Here is a 25,847-nt window from a genome sequence, read left to right as displayed (position 1 = left end):
ATTTTGTATGTTTTAGATCCGGTTTTTAGACAGAATTTATTTGAATTGTTTGATATGTTTTAAATTGTTTTGAATTTCTCAATGGAATAGTATCTAGTAGTGGAATATTTCTTTTTACAATAATTTTATTAATTTATGATTATAGCCAGACTTGTTTTGTTTAAACTGCTTATAGTTTATAAGAATTATTTTGAAATAGGTTTTATTTTGTTAAAATGTTTTTAATTTTGCATGTTTTAGATTCGGTTGTATTAACAGAATTTATTTAAATCATTTGTTTTGTAAATCGTTTGTAAATCAGTTTTTAAATTGATTTGAATTTCTTAATGGAGTAGTATTTCTGAATGATATAACCTTTTTAAAAAATTAATATTATTAATCATTGCCAGAATTTAATTTAATTATTGCTTATTTTTTTAGCGTAAGGAACTTTATTGTTTTTCATGATATAGTATACTCTATTTATTCATTATTTTTTATAAACCTTTTCTTTTTTGTTAGTTTATCGAATTTTGTAGACTGATTTATTTTTATAATTTTGGTAAATTTTTAAGTATATGTATTTTAGATTTCTTGAAGCTATATAAGGGGTTTATATTGCCTTTTTTTAGAATCTTTAAGAATCAAACTTTAATTTTCTAAAAAATAGCCATTAGTTTACTAATTTAACCAATTGAAGTGTATCTCTCATTTGAATTGATAAAAGTTAAATTTATTTTGCATATTTGTGGATCATTCCTGCATCGTAAACTGTCTGAAAATTTTTCTTGCAAATTTGAATAATTTTTGGGAAGCATTATTTTGCACTTAGTGGAAAATGTTTACGTAAAGTGTACGGTCAACTTTGCCATTTTGTTCCCATACCCACGGCCGATGGCCATTGGCCAGTTTACCTTTACTGACCAGCACAAGGTCTTTCCATTTTTAGCCCTCTTGCACTCACCATCCCTACCCATACCCCTACCCTACTTCATCCTGAAAACTATATTGTTAGTGTTACTTTTTGAAGAACTTATTCCTGTTGACCATCCCGCGATTGTTGAGTTCTGGTTGCCACGGTGGCACAAAGGTTTAGTGGAGTGGTGGTGGTGTGGCACATACGGTCCTTGGCTAGGGGTTGGTTCTTTCATATGGTCAGTTAGTGCGGCAGACAGCCTGTCCAGCCTGTTCCGGCGATCTACTTGCACTTCCGAGGGGTGGTTCTACTTTTGTGCATTGTTTTCGATTTTGGTGGCCTAAAATGGCGTCCGTAAACCCAAAAAACATTCTGGAAATTGCTTTTTTTTAAGCTAATTTAATTGGTTTATAAAAACCAGAAAAATTAGCTATGGTATCCATTACCAGAATTGTGTGAAGAAACTGGAACATATTCTATTGTTAAACTCTTTTGAAGTCTTATAATAAGACCAGAACTAACAATTTGATGTAAGCCCGTTTTCTAGATCTATTTTATTAAATTTATATCCATAAATATTTCCTAAAAAGAAAGATTTCACTGTAAGACTATCATTCGCTCTTAGTTTTTATTTTTTAGTCAAAAATAATCTTAAAAATGTGGAATTAATTATGTAGCTGGTTATTAATTTGTTTTATTTAAATTGAGCTAAGCCTTATTAAATACATTTAAAATGTATAAAAATTGTATATTATTTTCTGTTGATTGAATATTTCATTAGAAGAATAACCTATGGAGCTTTTGAAATTGTAATTTTAATCTTGTGATGAATTTAAATGATGTTTGATTCAAAAAACAATGTATGATGATGTATTTCACTTTACCGATGAATGATTCTAAAAAAATGAACAGGAGTAGGCTCAAAAAAAGTGTATTTTTTAAGTGAACAAAATGATTTATAATTTATAGGTAGGATATTATAAATATTTCCGTAAAATGGCTATGAAATTATATATGAAAATAGATAAGAAGAGTGAATATTAAGTTTATTTTCTTAAAGCTTTCTTAAAGCTCTTTCACCATGAAGTGTTTCGTAAGTTTTATAGTTTTTTTTATAAATTTTTATCTTTTTTTAAAGGTGTTTTGTTTCAAATCGAACCAAATATTGTTTTATATCTTTTGGAATGGAATCTTTTTATTACTGTTTATTTATTAGGCATATTTTTTATGCACTTTATTTATATCTTGAGACTATTTTTAACAATGCCGTTATAACCACACTGTAAATATTATGTAAGTTTTGTGAATAATTTAATAGTGTGTTTGTTAAAAAATTTGTTAAAAAATTCCATATTACTAGGATAATTTTTGCAAAAAAAAGAGCAACAGCCGTCACCCACCTCCGCCCACTGTCCTCACACCCCCGAACCACCCCCCGGCTCTCTCACTCCCAGCGGCCATCTTTGAAAAGTTTCCGCAGTCTCTATACGAGACACTTCCTTCGCAGGACCTTCCCGGGACATGGCTAAAAAAACACAACTAATTCCTTTGCCTTGATTTGTTTAAACTTTAAACCATTTCACAGAATCCAAATTTTAATCCAATTGTTTTCGCTTTTGGGCCAAATTTGTGGGTTTCCGAAAAAGCTTACCAAAAATGTGTCACCAATTTTTTTTGTCTAGACTCTTAGAGTGTTAATTTTGTTGATTTTTGAATTCTTGGTAAACTTTTCATGTTTTTGATGAATTTTGTTTAATTTTCGTATATATTTTGCAAAACTTGAAAACGTTTTTGTTTTAAACAAATGAAATGGGACCAGAATTAAGTGCGATTTAGATTTTTCATAAATTTTTGCTATTATTTTGTCGGCGTTTTACACTTTCTGCTCTCCACGCGGCGTCTGCTTTGCTTGCCATTCGCTCTCTCTCGTTTTTTACACACTTTAAAGTTTCAAATGCGCAAAATCCAAAAAATCTAGTACCGCCAAGGACCACGTGGACCACTTTCTTTTAAATATATACATGTATATTTTTCATTTGTATTTGTAGTATTTAATTTTGCCGCGCACATTTTTTTTTATTAAATTTGAAAATTTATTTTTGAGATTCGTTCAGAAGACTTGGATGAAGCCGAAGGATACTTGAAGAAGAATCTATTGGGTTGGGAGATGAGACATCTCAGCGATGAGGCTGTTTATCCGGCCACGCACTTTTCACGACTAATTCCCCGGACAAATGTGCTCGGAAATGAGTTTTTTAAAAATTTTTTTAGCGGCTGCTGCGAATAAAGTTGGAAGCGATCGCTCTCGCCTCTTTTTTTTATACTTCTTTTTTTTTTTTTTAGAGTTTTACAAAGGGGTGAAACGTAATTTGGAAAGGAAGAAGGACATAGGATGAGGTTCATCCCCTTTTGTTGGCTGTTGGGAACCCTTAAAAAACGGGTTGCCTTTGCCCTCTCCCTATTGTTTGATTCTGGCGATGTGTGTGTGTGTGTGTGCGAGCCTGCAAATTGTGCAAACATATCCTGAAATCGTCATTATCGCCAAGATTATGATCCTGAACTTCATTATGATCTCCGTTCGCCTTGCACAATAATCCCAGACAACTCTGATTTCTGATCCCATCTCTTTCACTCCTCCTATAGCCTTCTCTTTTCTTAGACTCTTTGTGTCGCGTATTTTTTTTTTTAGAAATCTTCATTTGGCGCGCTTTTTTGTTTGCCTTGATTCCTTGCCCGTCGTCCCGATTTCCTTTTCAAAGGACATTCGGTTTATGGTCTGGGTTCTCTCTTTGTTTTCTCCCCAGTCTTCTCTGTCTGTCAGAATCTATTTTTTTATAATTATTCTCGGCTGCGTTTTATTAATTTGCATTTTTTAAAGGATAAAAGTTGAATTGGAACTATTTGGCTAGTTATGAGATACTTTTCAAAGATCACGATTTAAATAAAAGATAAGAGAATGGAAAATTCTAGTGATCAGTTTTTGAAAAGGGATATTTTAATCTTGAAATCATTGGGAGTCCTACCTCCCTACATATTTTCTTAAATATTACCTTAAAATCGTAAAAATTTTATTTTTTAAATATAATAGAGTATTCTTACATTAAGAATAATTTAAAATTTTAAATATTTCTACCTCCCAACTCTTCCAACAAGTCATAAATAATGAAATTAAAATATTCTCAACCTCATTATGCCATAACTAATTTACGTCCCGTTTTCACGGCTCTGATCCTAACCCTTTTCACATTCCTGTCTGGAAGATAGATCTTTAAGGATCCGACAGACTGAGAATAATCCTCAATTCTGATGCAACTGATGCAACGAATTGTGATCTCTGGCCTTCGAGGTGAATGAACTGCAGGCAATATGGGAAAATGTCAGGGGCCAGGTAGGGAACCGATCTTCCTCCCCTCGGCAAGGCGCCTTCTTAAAAAGAACAAAGTACATTTTTTTCTACAGGATTTTGTCCCTTCTTTTGTCAACCTGAAAAAAAGAAAAAAATAATGGTAAAAAGAAGATCCTTCCGAACAAATGTACGCAAGATGCGCAACTAATGTGAGACTTTGGAGTAGCTAGGAATTAATTGGGAGCAGGAGCAACCCCTAATTTGCATGGATTCCTCAAGATCCCAGAAATCCCATATATCATCTGCTCCACAACACAGTCCATTCAGTCAATCAAACAATTTTTCTATCTGCCCGAGGAGAGTGCATTAAGTTCAGATTTCCCTTTTTTCCCGATCATTGCACAATCACGCTCCTCATCTAGCCTTTTTGGACAGTGAACTCGAACCCGAATAGTTTTTTTCTCGCTTTTTTTTTTTAATTACAACCCAGGGGAGGGTTAGCAATTTTTTGGGCGAAAAAACTGTAAAAAAATGGTTAGGGTTTTTTTGGGCAAAAATAGAAAATATTTGCACGCATATCCCGGCAATTACTTACGGTTTTTTGAACACTTCCCCTAGGCTTGATTTCGGGTCTAGGGGTTCTACTCACTATAAATGGGGGGAGAGTTTTGGAATTGGAAGATGGGAAGTAACTTAATGGGTTATATATTAAAAAAGTATGTTCAAAGAGTCTTAAAACATAAAGATAAGAATAGTTTGATTTATAAAAAATTTGGATCTTGCTCAAAAATCAACTAATATCTCATAATAATATATTGAAAAAAGCCAAACTCCTTACTCCTTTCTCTAATTTCTTACAAAACTAAATAAATAATCTTTGAATGTAACTTTAGAAAGCTAATTTCAGGGTTAGAGGCAGCACTTCTACCCCGATTGATCGTCAACACCTACACTCCATTGAAAGTCGAAAATGTGGAGTGGTTTTCCCATCAAGTGGCGATCATCTTACAGCCAAAAACACACAAAACCGTGAAACCCCGAGAAAGCAGCTGCGCGAATAATATCCTGCAACCCGCTGCAAAAAAAAAAAAACTGAAATCTGGCGGCAGACAAAACACAAACAAATGCGAAACAGGCCAAAAACTAAAAAGCGAAAAGGGGGAAATTCAATGCCGTGAAAAGGGTAGACGGTCGGTAGAGGTCGGATCCGGAGGACTTTAGAGTTCGTTATCCTTGCGTCGAGCCGAATCGTTAAAGGGGGCAGCTTAAATACAAAAAAAAAAAAAGTAGAAGAGGAGAGGAGAGGAAAAAAACAATGCAGCATCATCGCAATCATCGGCTGACAGCCGCCGCGCAACTGCAGCGTCAGTCTGGAAAAAATATAACGTCCATACTAATAGGGTTGCGATTTGGGGTTACGGGGAGTTTCCTCTTTCCTTCTCTATAAAAAAAATAAACGGCAATGGGTGTTAACGGTAGCTCTGCGGCTGCGCAGATCGTTTAGACGACGACGATGATGATCAGGATGATGACTGGCAAGTAGATTCATCTCGCCGGAATCAAAATAATGAAATGTACTTCCGTTTTGTTTTCAAAGAATGAAATTTAATACGGCATGTTAATACGAATTTCATAATCTTTTTTAGATCCGCTTCTGAGGGCAATTACAGCATCATAATGGAACCGAAAAGAAATTTTAATATGTTAAGTCATTTAGTCATAAAAAACTCTTTACATTTCTTATTGAGTTTAGTACTTATGGTCTATCGAGTCTATAATTTATGTATTTTTTAAATTTTCCATAAAAAACTATATTTATATAGTCATATTTTTTATAATTATGTTTTTTAGTAACAATATTTTTTTTTTATTTTTAGGCTTCTGGTTGAAATCATCACTGAAAGCTGGCGAAACGGAAAGACTGTTAGTAGACCATAAAGATTTATTGGAGGAGCTGTCAAAAGATGAATCGGTTTAGAAGGAATAATATACTTTGATTCTTATTTCTTTTACTTACAACTTTTCTTTTTAATTTAGCTACTGCGACCATCATTGGATACTGTCGGGTCAGTAGGCTAGAAATACTTAAAAATTTTCAAAGGAGCTGCGAAATCGAAGATGAATATAAGTCTTATATAACATTCAACAAGGACTTTCCACCGTATCACCATTGATTAACTTCAGATCCGACTCCAGATGATTGCAGACTCAAAAATACAGGAAACATTACCAGAAAACCATGGGTATTAAGCTTGTGTTAGCCTAAGCGGTAGTAAAAAGATAGAAATTTGGTAGAATAAGTCTTAAATAACCGGCAAACACTACCTGAACTTTATATTAACTTCCTCATTGAAAACCAGTTGCAATTTTTAATTATTTTATCCAGAAAAAGGTTCTCCGCTAAAGTGAATCTTTTTAGCAAAGACACAAACCTACCACATTTTACATCTTTTTTACTGTAAAATGGGAAAGGCAAATTATCCGTTTCTTTGGCTATTTTGTTTTCTACCTATCTATTAGGTACTTTATTTTACGGTACGGATAAACATATTCAAAAAATACAGAACCAAAGTAAAAAAATGAATTTTTTCGGTGAAATCAGATTTAAAAACCTTAATTTTCAAAGAAATGTTTTTACAATTTCACATTAATTGTTTATCATTAGATGGACTAGTTCTGCATAATTGGATTTTGGAACTTAGTTAGAAAAATGTGAGATAAAGTTCCCTCCAGATGGGAGCTCCGCGAAAATAATGTCATCATCTGGCGTTTAAAGTCAACAAATCGTAAAGTAATATACACTTTACGGCCACAACAAATGGTGCCTCAGGTGACGTCACATTTCGTTTCCATGAATGAGTTTTCATCAGCCTGGGGAAATGGACGGACTACTATATCGCATGTCGGGCGGGTCGGGAGTGGTTTAAGGTCAATGTGAGTTGTAAAAGGAAAAAGGTCATTGAGAGAGTTGCAGGCAACCCCAACAACACGAATGACCACATTCCGCTAACGCAAACAACAGTGAGGACTCTACATAAGATAATTTTTATAGATATTTATAGTTAGAAATAAATATGAAGTATGTAAGTATTGTAATGGCTTATGAAATCTTGATGAAATCTAACCTATTAATTTTTATCCTATTTTCAGAATTTGTCATAAACTTGGTATTAGCCAAGTTAGTAGCTGCAGATTAAGGTGCTTTACTGTAGAGTCTCCGTCCTCTCTCGCTGAGCAACCGCTAGTATTTGCACTATACTCACCTCCATATTCAAACGCGTCCCGCTCGATGGCGGTATATATTGTACATAAGTATTATTGTATCTCTCTCGGTCGGCAAACAGACACTTATCAGATATTTTCTTTTGTCCAGGGCTTAACAAAAATAGAGAGAGAGAGCAGGAGAAGGAGAAGGAGAACCGTCCAAAGAAAATCGGTTTCGGCTTTTGGTAGCATTCACAAATTAGTCGTCGAACGCTGAGCAACATATTCATAAAAAAGTTGTCCGGCCAGGGGTCTGAGCCAACTCACAAAAAAAAAAAATAGACGCGAAAGTGTAAATTATGAACTAATCGTGTGCCGAAAATAAGATAGCCACGCCAATTCTTCAGACAGCCACGACTATTCCACATATTGATCAGCCATGGCAACTGAAACAACGAAAATGGTAAGATTGATTTTCATCGAGAGGTCTATATGGTAATTACTTGTGATTAGAGAGGTGATTAGTTAGATTGGGAACATGGCCATATTTTTTTCCCTCTATTTTCGTGTTTAATTGCTTTTCGTTGACCTTGAACCAGGTGTAATGCGTGGGACAAGCCCCTTGGCTTTTTCGGATTTTCCTCAAAAACACAAAAAAAAGTATAAAAGTTGTTACGACGCGAATAGAAAACCGGGTTTCAGTCCAAAGAGCGCGTGGCACTTGTCGCATTAGGTAAGAGGTTGTGTTATATAAACAATATATTAATTGAATGTCAAGTAGTGATAGCGATCGGGAGTGACTTAATACGCTCTACGATCACTTTTCAGTATTCTATTGCTCTTCTAAAAATATTTTCCATTCACAAGAATGGCATTTATCTCGTGTTCAGTGGGCCAATTGAGTGCTCCGGCTATCAAGTGTCGTCATTTTGTGTACACGCCCACTTAACAACCCATGACTACAACTCATTAATGCAGTGGTGATATCTTGTATCTATTATCTAACTAAAAAGGCAAATTTTTGTGCAAAATCTTGGCGAAAATCGCTCCTTTCTCTTTTCTTTGGCATTATCTCTCTCGTGTCTGGGCAACCACCTGACTGAAAAAAAATTAAGTGACGACACCAAAAGATAACAATGTATGCATAATTATTCAGATTCAGCAAAAGTAATTAGCATTACTTTTGCAAGGTTCTCAGGGCAATTATCCAGAAGGCTTAAAGGCTTAACATTTTATTAAAGAACAAATTCAAACACGTGCGATAAAAGTGAGCCAGAAGCGCGAGGATCGTAAAAGTTCTTTATGGACCCTGGATATCTGAAAGGTTCTTCGAATGGAAGCTTTATATATAATATTATTCAGGGAACTTTTACATATTTGTTATTCGAAACGAGGTATTTGTTTACCTTTATTGTCAGCTGATCTAATAGCAGAGACGCAGTATCACCACACTCGAAGAAAATCTAGACTCCCTTTTGATATTTTTATATTAGGGTTCAATATTTAAGATAATTTATTTATTTGCCTTGACTCATTGGCCCAATAAATCATTGTGTGTGACCTTCCAATCAAGTGAACAATTTGATTAGGCTTCTATTTACTTTATCTATTTGCTATATCTCCAACTGATATTATATGTAAACAGTGTTTTGTGGAATAATGAGGGTAACTGAATTTAATGAACTCTTTCTAGTTTGTTTGTGATGGGAATTAGCAAAACGTAGATGAATTTATTATATTCTATATCTCAACCTATTTTTTTCCCGACAAGTCCAAAGTTCTTTCAATTACTATATAAAAAGGGGGAGTTCAAAATTCACTTCTTGTCATGAGACCACATGGTACTTGTGGAATTTTTTTTAGAATTATTATATTTTTAGAATTAAGAGGTTCAAGCACTTTTGTTTGTACACATTTTGGCTCATAATCTCCTGTGTTACCTTGAAGATACAATTTTTTGTGGGCTCGACGCCCCCACACGTGACATGGAATGACGCAAAAGGGAAAACAATTGCAGACGTAGATCCGCAAAAGCTTTTTTTCCTTCAATATATATCCATTCGATGTATAATGTATGCATTTCGATATACGCAATATTTTTTTTTGGCTGAACTTTGTATTGGAATACGCTTTTGGCTGTTACCTAATGTGCCAAATACCAAATAAAAATCAAATTTATACCGATATGGATTCTTAATGTTCCTTATTTATTTGATTATGATTATGATACAAAATGATTAAATGTGGGTCAACGTAATCTCTGACTGAAGTTCACATTTGTTTTGTTTTTCGCAACTCTCAAAGAAAAAAAAACGAGTTGAAAAAATCTTGAACCACAATTTATTGACCGGAGATAAACTGGTTTTGGGTTTTAAACTCAGAGGGGTTTCCTAAGTGAGAGTCTCCACTTAAACTTTGTCTGAAACCTGCCAGTTTGGCGAGGCAATTAACTGCCTAATTTGAAGTGATTTCTAAATGAAAATGGATCAAAAATCCAGAAACCTGATTCCTCTTTTCCTACTAGTTGTTCTTTGTATATTTTTTAATGAATAAACTGACAAAGCCTAACAACTGAAGGGAATAGAACCCCTTCTAGATAGAGTCCAACTCGTGATGATAAATCCCCTTGCATTTTTATTATCGCCTTTCGCCATTGGTCGAATAATTTACATTTCATAGTATTTAATGCAGAAAAATGATCTCACTTGAGGCATTTAATATAAAAAAATTCACATAAATGGGGATATAGAAGATATATATGTATATCTGGCTTATTCAGCAAGATCAAAGAAAGTAATCTGTGGCGCTGGCCTTTGAAGCAATTATCTCCTTCCTGGCAATGAGTATTTTTATAAAAAATATTTCTCCTGGCAGGTTCTCAAGCGTTTCACGTTTCTCTATTGATTCGGAGCTCTCTTAATGCATTTTAAATGTCTAACCGAATTGTCCTTGTTCTCAATTGTGCTGATCTAATCAAAAATTTATGGTCATTTTCTGTCTGACTTTGAAAATTGTTCGAATATTGATTTTATTTTTTGAAAGTGTGTGTTGAGAAGGTGCATATGACATGGGCGGAAGAATTGGTATATTTCCATTAAAGTTCACTTGATTTGTGGCAAGGTTTAAGGTCTTGGCAACAGAACTTAGTTCACATTTTTAGAATCAATATTTCTAGCAAGTACTAGTTAATAATTTCATCACCCCCCGGTGATACTATCGTCTTAAAATACATAAAATAAGTGCGGCTCTTATCATAACCCTTGTGGGTATTATCAGTTTCTAGGAGACTCCCGAAAGTGGAACATGCCACACACAGATGATAGAACATTTACACAATGCATGAACAGGAAAAACTTCAAGACCATTTTAGATTATATCGATGGCATGGGGACACCACTTGTCACATCCATATCTCTTGTACTTTATGTAAGCGCATTGGAATTTCCCCCACTAAACGAGTTTGCTTCGAATTCGAAATTGGAATTGAAATTGACTTGTTGGAGTGTTTCCAGTGGATTCTGGGACCTGTTGCTGCTGCTGCTGACTTTCACCCTGTGAACGAATGTCCCTACTCGTCGAGAAAGTTTTATTGCAATTACCCAGATATCATCGGACTGTATTTAATGGACATTGATTTTGGATTTTCCTTGAAACCTGAATGAAAACCAAAGCTCAGCTGTACTAGTATTATTTATTATTTTTTAATCATTTTTTTTTCGAAGTGATAGCTAGTATACCCCTTTAATTATGGCAATTATTATCTTCCTGTATACATGAATATTTCAATTGGTTTTCTAATTGCCTTTAAAAAAACAAAAAGCAAACCCCTATTCTCGATAGCCCGGAATTATCAGGCGCCTGCTACAACACTTTACATAATTTTCCCGGGGTGCTGGAGCTTGTCATCGCAGACTTCCTGGCATGCAACAGGTGGCTACTGGTGTTCTCCTCGTCGTCGTCGTGTCGCTGGTCTAATTAGATGCGGTTGCAATAACAACCAGAGCCCGTCCATGTCTCTCCGGCTTGGAGCGGTACGGTCTATTGCTCGTAGTTTCTCTGCTTCTCCGTGTGTTGTTTTCCCGTTTCTGGTAACTTGTTCGCATTTGTTTTGCTCCGGTTGCATTTGCACCCATGATGGCCAATTCTTTATCCTCCTCACTCTCACCCTATCTCCGCTTCCTCCACGTGCCTGGCTGCTCTCATGTCATGTCTTGGGGGTTGGACGACATTTCCATTTCGATTCCGCTCTTGTTTTGTTATTTTTTCTCGTATTTGCTTCTCGTCTATTACAGCATTTGTTTTGAAATCTTGTCCGTCTGGATGCAGTATATCTGGCTAGCGATGGAAGGTGCCAGATACCTGGCTTACCTGCTTTGTTAGAAATTTGATGCTAGAGGTGGGAAAAGTAACAGATATTTTTAAGGGTTTTTGAATTCTTTTAAGATTTTCAAGGGGATAGGGCTTACGTGCTTTCCAATTTTTAGACGAAGAATAAAAAGCTTAAATCTGAATATAGAGCAGAACGTAAATATTATTCAAAGAAATACAAAAAAAAGCAATGAAAATGTTTCAGATATTTGGTTTTTGAGTAAATAATATTTTTGTATAGTTTTTAAATTGAATTTCAAATCATATTGAACACTTCTAACTATGAAATTTGTGTTTTTAGATTGTTTATTCCATAAAATCACTTCAAAAACTCACGGTGCCATCAACAAAATCCCAAAACAGTTCGAACATCTTCTTCTTTCCAATTCTCAGCGACTCTCTCGCGCTCTCGCCTCTCACCCGCCGCAACGACCGAGCCGATAGCGACTGAGCTGCCGCCTCCGTCGTTCAATTCCTCCTCCGGCCAATTCATTTCAATTTCAATCGCATTTCGGACCGGGCGTGTTTGCTCTCTCCGAAGAGTTTCGTCGTTTCCTGCGAGGATAATTCGAATCCCTAAAACTCTTGCCAATAGTTTTCAAAAGTAAATAATAATATTAAGCATAAAGTGTTAAAAAAAAAAACAAAGCAAATATTTTCGAAAAGACAGACATTCCTTGGGATTTGAAATTACTTATCAAGTTTTGGGAACTAACCCACAACCATGTGCGTGATCCTCTCTCCCCATGTTTTCATTAGAGATAAAAATACCGCGTTGCTTTTTGTGTTTATTTCGAATTTTTTCGGTGAGGAAGTGACTTGAAAATCGTGACGACTGCATTTTCTCGAAAAAAAGGGGCAGGGGGGCACCCCATCCCCGCGAGAAGAATTCGTTGACCGAGTGTCGTCAGTGTGAAGGTCTAGGCACAAAGAACACCGATCGAGAAATGGGGGGGGAAGAATTGAAAGAAGAAGCTCTTCCATAACAATAACAAAAACAATGCCTTCAATGGTCTCTACAAAATGGATTTCTTTCCAATATTTACTCTCTCCAACATCGTGTTCTTTGTTCGAACAGAATTCTTCTCTGTTTTATTCCGTTCCATGGTGTTTCCATAGCTCCCCTCCCCCTATTTCTCTTACCTCCTGAAGAAGAATGCACCTGAAGAGGGAGAAGGGGAAGAGTGGTGGCTCTCTACAGTGAAACTTCTATCAGGTGGACTTTCAAGGGGGATGTTTTGATTCAGTTCTCTTCAAAAGAGCTTCAAAGAATCCTCCAGAAATTAGAAATTCTTAAAAAAAAATATGTGAAAGTTTCAGAAGAGTCTAAGAAGAATTACTCCTGTGGAAGCTCCAAGTGGGTCTGAGTTCTTTCTTTACTTGAAAAGGCCTTTAAAGTTTGCACTTTTCCATATGTTTGTCGTTAAACTCTATGCCTATGGAATTTTCCTGCTTTCTCCACCCCAGAGAAGAATTCTTCAAAAGTCAATGGGTTGCAAGGCATTGTATTTCAATTGTGTGGTCTGACACTTGTCTAAAAATATCATTTTAGAATGTTTAAAGCGATCTTTGAAATATATATATATATATTGAAACCGAAGCCCCTTTCATTCATATTTATGTGCCTTTGTATTGTAACTTTTAATTGCAGTTAATTAGAAATAAGTTCTATGAATGTACTTGAAAAGTGATCATGCGATTGCATAATGTGTCATGAGTCATAACCAGATCACTTCTTATCAACCGAACACGCATCCCGCTAATCAATACGCGTCTAGAGTCTAGACTATATTTGAAAGTGAAAGAAAGAAATCGGATGACTAAAAAAAGGTATTATTTAATTGTAGGCCTATTTAAACAGCTGTTTTTACTTGGCATTTAATTCATTAAATACGTAATTATTGCTTTATCGCAGCTGCCATTGCATAATATTGTAGGATTTTCCCGAGAACTCTTGATAGTTTATTGAAATTTTATTGAAAACTAACTAAATCAAGACTTTGTTATGTGCCTAGGACAGAGGCGCACTTGTTAGAAACAAGAAATACTCGTTAACCTTGTTTGACTTAAAAATTAAATTCAATTACTAATTATTAATTATTTTAAGTTTAAAATGTGGCATTAAATATTACGTCAAATTGTGTTCCTGTTCCCTAAACGATCAAGGTGTTAATTCCCTCCCAAAATATTTATTTTTCAACTTTACACCTATTTTTATGGCTCTGTGGAGATAGCGTGATTTCTGTTTCTGTTTATTAATTCACACCCAATAACTGCCCTAATCAAATACTGGACTAATATTACTATATCTCTCAGATATTGACGTAGGATGTGGGAATTGTGTCGAAAAATAATTGATATCAGTTCTATGTGGTCATTGACCAATATTCCTCTCTGATTAGGCTATTTTGGGTTAAACTGGGACAGAAGATAAAACCGGGTATCCCTTTAAATGAATAATATTTTTTTATCACAATTATAATCTCATAGAAGCAATGACTAAGTATACAACTACAGTTTATTATGCAAATTGGCATCGTCTTTGTTTTGTTTTCATTTTTGTTGACAATGCCCCCCAATGCCAAGTTCAAAGTTCTATTAGCCACAACAGCTCTGACATATTAATTGGTAGAATAGTCCATACTGGACTGGGATTACAATTCATGTTAGTTGGTTGAATAGAAAATTGGAAAATTTTCTTGTTCCGGTGACATCGGGAGTCATCTCTAATTAATATGCCAACCGGAAAGTTACTAACTGAAGGTGTAAGAGTTGAATGGAACCTAGAGATTCGCCAACAGAATATAAATTATGCTCCACGACAGTCTAGTGGCTGAGTTTTATTGACAATTTTAATAAGTTACGGCTGCTTCCGCTTTAAAAATCAAATTATTTCTCAAACAACAATGAAAATAAATAAACTGTGATGTTGGGGAAGCTCCCAAAATGCACATAAAAATAAAGAAAAATATTTTAAAAATGTTTCTGAAATTCTTTAGCGATAACACAGAACACAATTACTTGTTGCCAAGTGCCGGTCTTAAATGAAACAAAATAAAAAGCAAAAGTAGAATAAGTAGACTACCATTTCCATACCAAATATATGCGAGTGTCATAAGGTGATTTTTATCGGCTTACTTCATCTATTTTAATGAGAAGTTGTCGGCTTATTTTAGACTCTAAAATATAGAGCATAAGTAAAAGTCAGTAGTGCTAGCTAGTTGTTTGTACTAAACACTAAACAGTGTTTAATTATAACCATTATATTGTACTTTGGATCTAAGTAATCGCCTCTGATTAGAGTCTAAAGTACTGATCTCTATGTATTTCAGAAGCCTATGGGTATATAACAAACACTTGAACTAGAAACTCAAATTCCTTATCACTAGTTTGAGGTTATATTTTTATAAATATTTCCAGAAATATTACAAGTCAGATTATAATTAAAATAATACTATTTCTTGGTGATCTTTCAATGAATGTGCCTCTGTTTTTATTTCTATTGCAATTTACTTGCTCTTTGTTTGGTTTATGGCTTTGTTTATATCTTTATTGCGACTAAATGGCCCACTAGATTTCTATATTTTCGATGGACTGGTTTTTTTTTCTTATCTGCAGACTAGTATGGCTCTACTGTAAAAAATGGAAAAAATTAATGCGAATTCGCTAATGGAAGACGGGCAGTCGGAAATTATTTAAATATTTTTGCGTGTTCCAAGCTCTAAATTGCAAATTTTTTTATTTCCGGACATGTCTTTGCTTTCTTCAAGGAGGGGCTTAGTTTTCAATTAAAATGATATGTTTATAGAGTTTGTAAATTCATTAAACTCTCTTTTGGGATAATTAATTTTTGGCATGTTTCAACTGTAACGATTGTGTACTTTATTGCGACAACCTGTTACTCATTCGAGTATGCTAATTTTATAACACAAATCCAACCCTTAATTTCCGCATTAATGTCTCTTTAAAGTGCACTCAACCGAAAACTGTACATTTGCGTATTGGTTATTAGTCCCCTATATATAGCCAGATATAGCCCGTCAGCCTGTTTATTGATACGCTAATTTACGCAAATACGTGATCGTTTGAGGGTTAATGAATAAGGTTTTTTTTTTGTATATTTCGTTCCAAGCTGAGCTGGTCACAATTGCCCACTTGGAATGTAGTCTCTCCATGACCCATTATTTAAATTAACTTGTAAACACTTTACTCTAGTTATCGAGAACATATAACTATACCATATCATATCTATTCTCAATCAAAGTGTAGTTGCTCTATCGGAGAATCAGAACAAATAGCACTTAAGGTCATTAATTTATTTAGTACCAAATTTAGAAGTGGTTCTGATACAATACCTTTCTTAAACAGCCAATCTATATTATTATTTTCAAAAAAAAAAACTATAATAATAGGATAGGAATAACTTGGAGGAACTAGAAGGTGTTTCGTGTCGACAGTCTTTAACTATTATTAGTTAATTTCATTGATTATTCCCCCAAGCTGTTTAAAGATAGTATAGTGCTAGTAGATATTATTTTTAATATCAGTTTAGAGAGTTATAATTAAATCTAAAGATGATACCAGATTGAAAATCAATAAAGCTTGAAGTATTAGCTTTTAAATTATCTTTAGTAGCAACACTTTATTTGATAATATTTTTACTGCAAATTATTCTTTTTTTTTATTAAAAAATTATAAAAGTATCCTCCTAAGTATGTCTTGTTGATGTTTGCATTATTTTCTGAAAGACATTCTGTTATGACACTCATGAAAACGCTAAAAAATATTCCACTCTGCTATAAAGTGTCTATATATATATATTTTTTGATTACAGTATAAAGATGTAATACTATATAGTATACCTATGGCATATATATTTTTTATTAATATTCAGAGCGTCCACTGACGTAGATGGACGAATCTCAACTGATAGCATCCCCCCCAGCAGACTATATATAGCTCTATAACCACTATGTACTAGAAACCTATTTACTTTTTAAAATGTTCTATAATATTGATTTGACTTTATCAGTTTTTGCCTCCAATCTGGCAGGCATTTGGGTGACTTGTTCTCTCTCCCTCTGGCTATCTGGCTCAATCAGGGCCACAGCAACAAGTTCTATTTATTTTCTTCATCTATATAGTATAGAAGGTTGCTATGAAAAAGGGGCGTGGCATGGCAATAAGGTCTGAACTGAGAAGTCACACTGTTTGCGGTTCTGAGAGCCCAACCCTGCCAGAAAATACTTTTAATTGCCGTGTGGAAATATTTTTCAATTGATGACTGACTTTTGACTTGCGTTCTGAAGGGGGTGAGCTCACTTTAAATGTATCTTAGCACGTGCATTTAATATTCTACAGTGCATATTTATGAAATATGTCCTATATATTGTTATTTAAGACGGGCCTGTCTATCTGAAAACTCGTCAATCTCGTCAAAAGGCAGTGTGAAATTGAAAACCCATCGTTCGCCGCCTTTAAACAAAAGCCGATCTCCATTTACGTCTGGCTGGTGGCGGAGCACACGAACAGTGCATCAACATCAACAAAAAAGCCATTGTAAACAATGTTCGGGCCAACAAACAACAGTCAACGGCGCTGAAATAAATAACAAGCCAAGATAAGCTCAATAAAGTGATACACAAAAGGCGGCAACTTGCTAACTAAGCTAATTAACGACATTTAATTCGCAAATAGAAAATGAGTCTGTAAATTAGTGAAAACTAAAGGGAATTTAACAAAATATATACGAGATATGAGGACTAAAAAAAAGGCAAAACTAAATATTAAATATGTCTGTTGAGTCTGTTTCTAACCTACGACATTTCACTTTATTCTGGCAGTCAATGGCCCCTTTGGAGGTTGCATGTGACACGCCACAGATCCATTTCAGACCCTCCATGGCCCCTTAGGTCTCCCCCAACGAAAGTCCACACATTTTATGCTCATATCGCTGGCATTGACATTGGTGGTTCGGTTTGTTTTCCCCCAACATCGATCTATAATTAGTGGGTTGCCTTCATCTAGAATATAGATGTATCTACAGAACCATAAATACATAGATACTGAAATGTGTGTGGGCTCAGGAGGGAGCTATTATATTTGTCTGGAGCTTAATGGCTTGATTGATTGTTAGTTCTATGCCGATAAGAGGCTTCAATGGAATCAGCGATAGGACGTGCCTCCTAGCCCCCTCCTAACAGGAGGCCGTACGCATGGATTATCTAACAGACTAAATAGAACAACTCATAAGGGGCCAACCCAGTACTTATATATAGTATATTTTAATATATTATATAGACATCATAGACACCCAACACCGAAGGCTCGTTCCGTTCCATTCTATTTCATTTCCATTTTACTGTCTAGTGTTGGAATTTGGTTTCTTTTTCTCTTTTTGTATTTTGCGCAAAAAAAGAAATTAAATCACGCGCCTCATTTCCATATACTTCTCTATTTATTTACTTTGTTTTTTTTTATTGTTTTTTGGGTGTGATGGTGTGCTCGATTCAAATGATTTTCAATTGGTTACGTTTGGACTGCCATAGATATTGATGGATGGCATTTAAATGAAGCGTGAAACGATGACAATCGATTGTGTTGGGGTTCAGTTTGGGGTTCACCGAACACCCCACTACTTTGGGTAACGACATGGCAACAAGTGGTTCGTTCTTCTTCACTTCTCGACAAGGGGGCTCGTTCTTGATTATTGATTCTCGAGTATTTTTAATTGATTTATTTGTTTCGTGTCTTCTTATAGATCCTACGACCTCCGACGGACATCAAAATGGAAATGTAAGTGTTATGAAATATTTTTAAATATATATTGTATAATAATTTATACCATTTTCTTTATATTTCCAGTGAAATTGGTAGCGAACCACCGCCACCACCAGCAAAGTGCTCCAACTTCTTTTCCAATCACTGGAAAGGCCTGGTGGTCTTCTTGGTGCCCCTGCTATGCCTCCCCATCATGCTCCTGAACAATACACCCGTAAGTTTTAAATTCTAGTCTTTTTTCTTAACTATTTTTATTAATAATTGTTACTATTTTCAGGAATATCGTTGCATGTACCTGCTTCTGGTTATGGCCGTGTTTTGGGTGACGGAAGCTCTTCCCCTTTATATAACCTCCATGATACCAATTGTTGCTTTCCCTGTAATGGGAATAATGGTGATTTTTTAACTCTTTACCTTAAACAATAAACCATTTTGCTAATTTTTGTTTTTTTTTGTCTATTTTTAGGACTCTGATAAGACCTGTCGCTTGTACTTCAAAGACACGCTGGTCATGTTCATGGGCGGCATTATGGTGGCATTGGCCGTGGAATACTGTAATCTCCACAAGCGTCTCGCTTTGAGGGTAATCCAGATCGTGGGCTGCAGTCCCCGCAGGTAAATTAACTCATTTGGATAATCGCTTTGCATTTTACTCATTTTGTACTTATTTTTGTTCCATGACAGATTACACTTTGGCTTGATTATGGTCACCATGTTCCTGTCCATGTGGATCTCGAACGCCGCCTGCACGGCCATGATGTGCCCCATTATCCAGGCTGTGCTGGAGGAGCTGCAGGCTCAGGGTGTTTGCAAGATCAACCACGAACCCCAATACCAGATTGTTGGAGGAGCCAAGAAGAACAACGATGATGAGTGAGTGTAGAGAGGGTTCTAAGTCGCGAGCATTACTAACCATTTTGTATTCCTTAGACCTCCCTACCCCACCAAGATCACTCTGTGCTACTATCTGGGCATCGCCTATGCTTCTTCTCTGGGCGGTTGTGGCACCATCATTGGAACTGCCACTAATCTGACCTTCAAGGGCATCTATGATACTCGTTTCCCCACCTCGACCGAGCAAATGGACTTCCCCACCTTCATGTTCTACTCGGTGCCTTCGATGCTGGTGTACACCCTGCTGACCTTCCTGTTCCTGCAGTGGCATTTCATGGGTCTGTGGCGTCCCAAGAGCAAGGAGGCCCAAGAGGTCCAGATGGGCAAGGAGGGTGCCGATGTGGCCAAGAAGGTCATCGATCAGCGTTACAAGGAACTGGGACCCATGAGCATTCACGAAATCCAAGTTATGATTCTGTTCATCTTCATGGTGATAATGTACTTTACCCGCAAGCCGGGCATCTTCATGGGCTGGGCCGACTTCCTGAACCAGAAGTAAGTAGTTATATAAGGATACATAATATGTGCCTTACTAATCCCTCTTTTTAATATTCTTCCAGGGACATCCGCAACTCTATGCCGACTATTTTCGTTGTCATCATGTGCTTCATCTTGCCCGCCAACTATGCTTTCCTTCGTTACTGCACCGGCAGGGGTGCTGTGCCCACCAGCCCCACTCCTTCCCTGATCACCTGGAAGTTCATCCAGACCAAGGTGCCATGGGGTCTGGTCTTCCTGCTCGGCGGTGGCTTCGCTCTGGCTGAGGGCAGCAAGGTGAGCGGCATGGCCAAGCTAATTGGTAATGCCTTGATTGGCCTGAAGGTTCTGCCGAATGCTGTTCTCTTGCTGGTCGTGATCCTGGTGGCTGTCTTCCTGACAGCCTTCAGCTCGAACGTGGCCATTGCCAACATTATTGTGCCTGTCCTAGCAGAAATGGTGAGTTTAATTAGTTTTTGTTTCATAAAATTTTACTAACCAATTCATTCCAGGCTCTGGCCATTGAGATTCATCCACTTTACCTGATCCTGCCCGCCGGTTTGGCCTGCAGCATGGCCTTCCACCTGCCGGTGAGCACTCCGCCGAACGCTCTGGTCGCCGGATATGCCAACATCAGGACGAAGGACATGGCCATTGCTGGCATTGGACCGACCATCATCACCATTGTGGTTCTGTTCGTTTTCTGTCAGACCTGGGGCCTGGTTGTCTACCCCAACCTGAACACCTTCCCCGATTGGGCCAGGGCCGCCGTCATCAATGCTACGCATTAGTTAGTTAGTCACTAGTTTACCGTTACTCACGCAGGCCCACAAAGCGATGAAAATCATAATGAGAATTAGGGAATTGTACAAGAAAAGTGCCTTTTGCTGACAGATGAAAATAGAGTGTGACACAATGTTTAGGGTAAATGCATTTCTGATTTGCAGAATCTTTTGATACAAAACATTATCTAATATTTAGCGAAAATGTGTAGAAAAAAAAGTACCATAAGATAGGTGGCGAAGGTTCTTCAACCCCAAACTCAGCTAAATATCAAAATACAAGTTAATGTTACTTAATTGTTGCATTTAGCAGAGAAGATATCAAAAATGCAAAGAAAAGCGTTCATGGGCGGCAACTGCTTGCCTTTATTTTTCTAAACTAGACTGAGAACGTATATATTCATACATGTTTTGCAATTTTAAAACTATTTGTAACGAACAACTTACTCAACCCTTGATTGCAAACGGAAACAGCACACAAATAGCGTTTAGACTAAGTTAAATGATACTGTGTAAATTTCAAATGATTTATGTTGTATATAGTTTTTAATTAAAAAATAAAATAAAAGCTCAAAATTACCCATTTGTGTTTATTGAAATCAAATTTATATTTTTATGGATTTATTGAAAGACTTTAGCCCTTTACACATTTAAAATAGGTATTTTCTTAATATTCTGAAATTGTTACTACAGTTACTCTATATCGGATCACTTAAATTTAATTCGATTTTTTAAATTTATAATTTAAAAATAAAACAGTATGGCAGCTCGCGGAAACATTTTACAGCAAGGTGGCAATCACACCATGCGCAACTATCGATAGCTAACAATCGATTTTTTAAATTTAAATGTTAAAAATATTTAAATACAACCTAAAAATATTATACTTATGACGCTTTCCTTAAAACAAAACTAGAATAAACAGTCACAAAAAATCATTATAAAACGAATAAAAAATATATATATTGCCTTTTTATAAACTTGGCGAGCAATCGGCCATATCTTTATAAATACACATCCGATTCTTGAGCGGAATACCTTAAAAGATTTGTGGATCGATTCTCCATCATTCTGCATCAAAATCTGAGAACAAAATATTTTTTAGATTTTTTCTCAAATTTCCTGGGGCATCCCCTTCAAAAAATTGAAAAACCGCTCGGAAGGACATTTTGGCCCCCTGCGATGACTATATCTTGGCCAATATCCATCCGATTCTTGAGCGGAATACCTTAAACGATTTGTGGATCGATTCTCCATCATTCTGCATCAAAATCTGAGAACAAAATATTTTTTAGATTTTTTCTCAAATTTCCTGGGGCATCCCCTTCAAAAAATTGAAAAATCGCTCGGAAGGACATTTTGGCCCCCTGCGATGGCTATATCTTGGCTAATATCCATCCGATTCTTGAGCGGAATACCTTAAACAATTTGTGGATCGATTCTCCATCATTCTGCATCAAAATCTGAGAACAAAATATTTTTTAGATTTTTTCTCAAATTTCCTGGGCCATCCCCTTCAAAAAATATGAAAACCGCTCGGAGGGACATTTTGGCCCCCTGCGATGACTATATCTTGGCCAATATCCATCCGATTCTTGAGCGGAATACCTTAAACGATTTGTGGATCGATTCTCCATCATTCTGCATCAAAATCTGAGAACAAAATATTTTTTAGATTTTTTCTCAAATTTCCTGGGGCATCCCCTTCAAAAAATTGAAAAATCGCTCGGAAGGACATTTTGGCCCCCTGCGATGGCTATATCTTGGCTAATATCCATCCGATTCTTGAGCGGAATACCTTAAACGATTTGTGGATCGATTCTCCATCATTCTGCATCAAAATCTGAGAACAAAATATTTTTTAGATTTTTTCTCAAATTTCCTGGGGCATCCCCTTCAAAAAATTGAAAAATCGCTCGGAAGGACATTTTGGCCCCCTGCGATGGCTATATCTTGGCTAATATCCATCCGATTCTTGAGCGGAATACCTTAAACAATTTGTGGATCGATTCTCCATCATTCTGCATCAAAATCTGAGAACAAAATATTTTTTAGATTTTTTCTCAAATTTCCTGGGCTATCCCCTTCAAAAAATATGAAAACCGCTCGGAGGGACATTTTGGCCCCCTGCGATGACTATATCTTGGCCAATATCCATCCGATTCTTGAGCGGAATACCTTAAACGATTTGTGGATCGATTCTCCATCATTCTGCATCAAAATCTGAGAACAAAATATTTTTTAGATTTTTTCTCAAATTTCCTGGGGCATCCCCTTCAAAAAATTGAAAAACCGCTCGGAAGGACATTTTGGCCCCCTGCGATGGCTATATCTTGGCCAATATCCATCCGATTCTTGAGCGGAATACCTTAAACGATTTGTGGATCGATTCTCCATCATTCTGCATCAAAATCTGAGAACAAAATATTTTTTAGATTTTTTCTCAAATTTCCTGGGGCATCCCCTTCAAAAAATTGAAAAACCGCTCGGAAGGACATTTTGGCCCCCTGCGATGGCTATATCTTAACCAATATCCATCCGATTCTTGAGCGGAATGCCTTAAACGATTTGTGGATCGATTCTCCATCATTCTGCATCAAAATCTGAGATCAAACTATTTTTTAGATTTTTTCTCAAATTTCCTGGGCCATCCCCTTCAAAAATTCTGCATCAAAATCTGAGATCAAACTATTTTTTAGATTTTTTCTCAAATTTCCTGGGGCATCCCCTTCAAAAAATTGAAAAACCGCTCGGAAGGACATTTTGGCCCCCTGCGATGGCTATATCTTGGCCAATATCCATCCGATTCTTGAGCGGAATACCTTAAACGATTTGTGGATCGATTCTCCATCATTCTGCATCAAAATCTGAGATCAAACTATTTTTTAGATTTTTTCTCAAATTTCCTGGGGCATCCCCTTCAAAAAATTGAAAAATCGCTCGGAAGGACATTTTGGCCCCCTGCGATGGCTATATCTTAACCAATATCCATCCGATTCTTGAGCGGAATGCCTTAAACGATTTGTGGATCGATTCTCCATCATTCTGCATCAAAATCTGAGAACAATATTTTGAAGAGATTTTTTCTCAAATTTCCTGGGGCATCCCCTTCAAAAAATTGAAAAACCGCTCGGAAGGACATTTTGGCCCCCTGCGATGGCTATATCTTGACCAATATCCATCCGATTCTTGAGCGGAATACCTTAAACGATTTGTGGATCGATTCTCCATCATTCTGCATCAAAATCTGAGAACAAAATATTTTTTAGATTTTTTCTCAAATTTCCTGGCATCCGGAATCCCCTTCAAAAAATATGAAAACCGCTCGGAAGGACATTTTGGCCCCCTGCGATGGCTATATCTTGGCCAATATCCATCCGATTCTTGAGCGGAATACCTTAAACGATTTGTGGATCGATTCTCCATCATTCTGCATTAAAATCTGATAACAAAATATTTTTTAGATTTTTTCTCAAATTTCCTGGGGCATCCCCTTCAAAAAATTGAAAAACCGCTCGGAAGGACATTTTGGCCCCCTGCGATGGCTATATCTTAACCAATATCCATCCGATTCTTGAGCGGAATGCCTTAAACGATTTGTGGATCGATTCTCCATCATTCTGCATCAAAATCTGAGATCAAACTATTTTTTAGATTTTTTCTCAAATTTCCTGGGCCATCCCCTTCAAAAAATATGAAAACCGCTCGGAAGGACATTTTGGCCCCCTGCGATGGCTATATCTTGACCAATATCCATCCGATTCTTGAGCGGAATGCCTTAAACGATTTGTGGATCGATTCTCCATCATTCTGCATCAAAATCTGAGATCAAACTATTTTTTAGATTTTTTCTCAAATTTCCTGGGCCATCCCCTTCAAAAAATTGAAAAACCGCTCGGAAGGACATTTTGGCCCCCTGCGATGGCTATATCTTGGCCAATATCCATCCGATTCTTGAGCGGAATACCTTAAACGATTTGTGGATCGATTCTCCATCATTCTGCATCAAAATCTGAGATCAAACTATTTTTTAGATTTTTTCTCAAATTTCCTGGGGCATCCCCTTCAAAAAATTGAAAAATCGCTCGGAAGGACATTTTGGCCCCCTGCGATGGCTATATCTTGACCAATATCCATCCGATTCTTGAGCGGAATGCCTTAAACGATTTGTGGATCGATTCTCCATCATCCATCGATTTGTGGATCGATTCTCCATCATTCTGCATCAAAATCTGATAACAAAATATTTTTTAGATTTTTTCTCAAATTTCCTGGGCCATCCCCTTCAAAAAATATGAAAACCGCTCGGAAGGACATTTTGGCCCCCTGCGATGGCTATATCCTGGCCAATATCCATCCGATTCTTGAGCGGAATACCTTAAACGATTTGTGGATCGATTCTCCATCATTCTGCATCAAAATCTGAGATCAAACTATTTTTTAGATTTTTTCTCAAATTTCCTGGGGCATCCCCTTCAAAAAATTGAAAAACCGCTCGGAAGGACATTTTGGCCCCCTGCGATGGCTATATCTTGGCCAATATCCATCCGATTCTTGAGCGGAATACCTTAAACGATTTGTGGATCGATTCTCCATCATTCTGCATCAAAATCTGAGATCAAACTATTTTTTAGATTTTTTCTCAAATTTCCTGGGGCATCCCCTTCAAAAAATTGAAAAATCGCTCAGAAGGACATTTTGGCCCCCTGCGATGGCTATATCTTGACCAATATCCATCCGATTCTTGAGCGGAATGCCTTAAACGATTTGTGGATCGATTCTCCATCATCCATCGATTTGTGGATCGATTCTCCATCATTCTGCATCAAAATCTGATAACAAAATATTTTTTAGATTTTTTCTCAAATTTCCTGGCATCCGGAATCCCCTTCAAAAAATATGAAAACCGCTCGGAAGGACATTTTGGCCCCCTGCGATGGCTATATCTTGGCCAATATCCATCCGATTCTTGAGCGGAATACCTTAAACGATTTGTGGATCGATTCTCCATCATTCTGCATCAAAATCTGATAACAAAATATTTTTTAGATTTTTTCTCAAATTTCCTGGGGCATCCCCTTCAAAAAATTGAAAAACCGCT

The 25,847-nt window shown here is 36.5% G+C and overlaps 1 protein-coding gene and 1 long non-coding RNA gene across 3 annotated transcripts; one reads left to right on the top strand and one right to left on the bottom strand.

The window, feature by feature from the left end:
- Positions 1 to 7,679: 7,679 nt before the first annotated feature.
- On the top strand, positions 7,680 to 21,325 carry LOC6493671 (protein I'm not dead yet). 2 transcript variants are annotated; one of them, XM_001958165.4, is made up of 9 exons: positions 7,680 to 7,908; positions 18,574 to 18,608; positions 18,678 to 18,807; positions 18,871 to 18,987; positions 19,060 to 19,208; positions 19,278 to 19,466; positions 19,524 to 19,982; positions 20,048 to 20,423; positions 20,477 to 21,325. In XM_001958165.4, the coding sequence occupies exons 1-9, from the start codon at positions 7,885 to 7,887 to the stop codon at positions 20,753 to 20,755; spliced, it is 1,758 nt and encodes a 585-aa protein (XP_001958201.1). In that variant the 5' UTR covers positions 7,680 to 7,884; the 3' UTR covers positions 20,756 to 21,325. The 2 variants fall into 2 exon arrangements, with proteins under 2 accessions (XP_001958201.1, XP_014764492.1); XM_014909006.3 differs by lacking the exon at positions 7,680 to 7,908 and adding an exon at positions 12,297 to 12,417.
- LOC116655905 lies at positions 11,118 to 12,284 on the bottom strand. The gene is made up of 3 exons (XR_004311006.2): positions 12,150 to 12,284; positions 11,912 to 11,951; positions 11,118 to 11,835 (listed from the first exon to the last, which is right to left on the bottom strand). It is a non-coding gene; the product is annotated as an uncharacterized LOC116655905 (long non-coding RNA).
- Positions 21,326 to 25,847: the final 4,522 nt, after the last annotated feature.

Source organism: Drosophila ananassae, chromosome 2R (genome assembly GCF_017639315.1).
Source record: "Drosophila ananassae strain 14024-0371.13 chromosome 2R, ASM1763931v2, whole genome shotgun sequence".
Taxonomy (NCBI): domain Eukaryota; kingdom Metazoa; phylum Arthropoda; class Insecta; order Diptera; family Drosophilidae; genus Drosophila; species Drosophila ananassae.
This window is presented reverse-complemented; position numbering and strand designations above follow the sequence as displayed.

Excerpts from the sequence above, each read along its gene's own strand:
- LOC6493671 (XM_001958165.4), top strand. The coding sequence starts at position 7,885 with ATGGCAACTGAAACAACGAAAATG. Across the intron at positions 7,909-18,573 it reads CAACTGAAACAACGAAAATG|ATCCTACGACCTCCGACGGA; the intron begins GTAAGATTGATT and ends GTCTTCTTATAG. Across the intron at positions 19,467-19,523 it reads AAGAAGAACAACGATGATGA|ACCTCCCTACCCCACCAAGA; the intron begins GTGAGTGTAGAG and ends TGTATTCCTTAG.